This window comes from Sinocyclocheilus anshuiensis, unplaced genomic scaffold, assembly GCF_001515605.1.
Source record: "Sinocyclocheilus anshuiensis isolate Anshui unplaced genomic scaffold, SAMN03320099.WGS_v1.1 C32628772, whole genome shotgun sequence".
Lineage (NCBI taxonomy): Eukaryota > Metazoa > Chordata > Actinopteri > Cypriniformes > Cyprinidae > Sinocyclocheilus > Sinocyclocheilus anshuiensis.
The window spans coordinates 1-1,208 of NW_015618623.1; the positions used below are offsets into that span (position 1 = coordinate 1).

The 1,208-nt window shown below is 36.4% G+C and overlaps 1 protein-coding gene across 1 annotated transcript; it reads right to left on the reverse strand.

Annotated features, from left to right (window-relative positions):
- Positions 1 to 139: 139 nt before the first annotated feature.
- Positions 140 to 860, reverse strand: LOC107682822 (cap-specific mRNA (nucleoside-2'-O-)-methyltransferase 1-like; the record flags this gene model as incomplete). The annotated part of the gene is made up of 4 exons (XM_016478952.1): positions 140 to 338; positions 426 to 498; positions 581 to 675; positions 789 to 860. Coding segments are annotated over 4 exons (439 nt in total), but the record flags the coding sequence as incomplete, so codon positions are not given.
- Positions 861 to 1,208: the final 348 nt, after the last annotated feature.

Sequence of the window (1,208 nt, forward strand, 5' to 3'; positions counted from 1 at the left end):
TACGAGTCCGACTCTCTAACCATTAGGCCACGACTTCCCCCCCTTGTGCTGCCTTGTTGTGTATTTCTACATTAATCGATACAGTAAAAATGTTAGATTGTTGTTTTTTTGTTCATGTTTAAATGGTTGAAACTCATACCATAATAGGCCTCAAAGAGCTCGCTGGGAGCAGCATAGAAATCTTCCAGTTTGAAATCATTGGCTCCTTTGAGCGTCATCCCGAAACCTTTCGCATGCCAGTGCCGCCGCCACAACACATACTCTGAGAATCCTCCTGGTCCTGCACATACGTCTCCAAAATACAGCAACTCACCATCCTTATCACGCGTCTGGGGCTTCTACACACACAGACATCCAATTCAGAAAAGTAATTACAGCACTTATTTCAATCCATAATGCCACAGCTTGTGTAATTGTGGTCTCACCCCTTGAAAATCCTTTGGGTTAGTGAACATATAGTCAAAAACATGATCCATGTTCGCCATTTTCATAGCAGCTCTGAGGAGAAAACAGAGAGAAAGAAATTTAGAAAAGATATGCTTCTCTTATTACATTGTATGCATGTGGAGACGCCACCCACCTGTTGAGAAAGAAAGCCCCTCGGATTGTTTCATAAGGGTTTGATCGAGTACGCGCTCGCCTCATCTCCTCCCCCTCCAAGTTATCAAACACAGTCTGAAAAGAAATACAAATAAAATGACGTGTTACATTATTACAAGACACAGAGCACTATGTGTTTTGGTCTTATGCAAGACAGGAGAAACATAAGAAATGTCTGACACACTCACTTTGCAGCGAAGAAGGAGATGCAGTAGATTCTCAGAGCAAAATTCCGTTTCATCATCAATTTTTAATTTTTTCTAAAAATATAAGCATAGGTATAGGTATACATATAAACATGGAAAGCTGATAAACAACATTTTTATATGAATGTACACTACCGTTCAAAAGTTCAGATTCATTAAGATTTTTTTTTTTTAAGAAATTAATACTTTTATTGAGCAAAGACACATTAAAGTGATCAAAAGTGATAGTAAAGATATTTATAGAAAGATATTAAAATATTTATTTTCAAATAAATGCTATTCTTTTGGACTTTCTATTCAAAGAATGAAAAATGTATCAGTTTATACACAAAAATTAAGCAGCACAACTGTTTTCCTCATTGATAATAATAAGAAATGTTTCTTGAGCAACAAATCAGCATA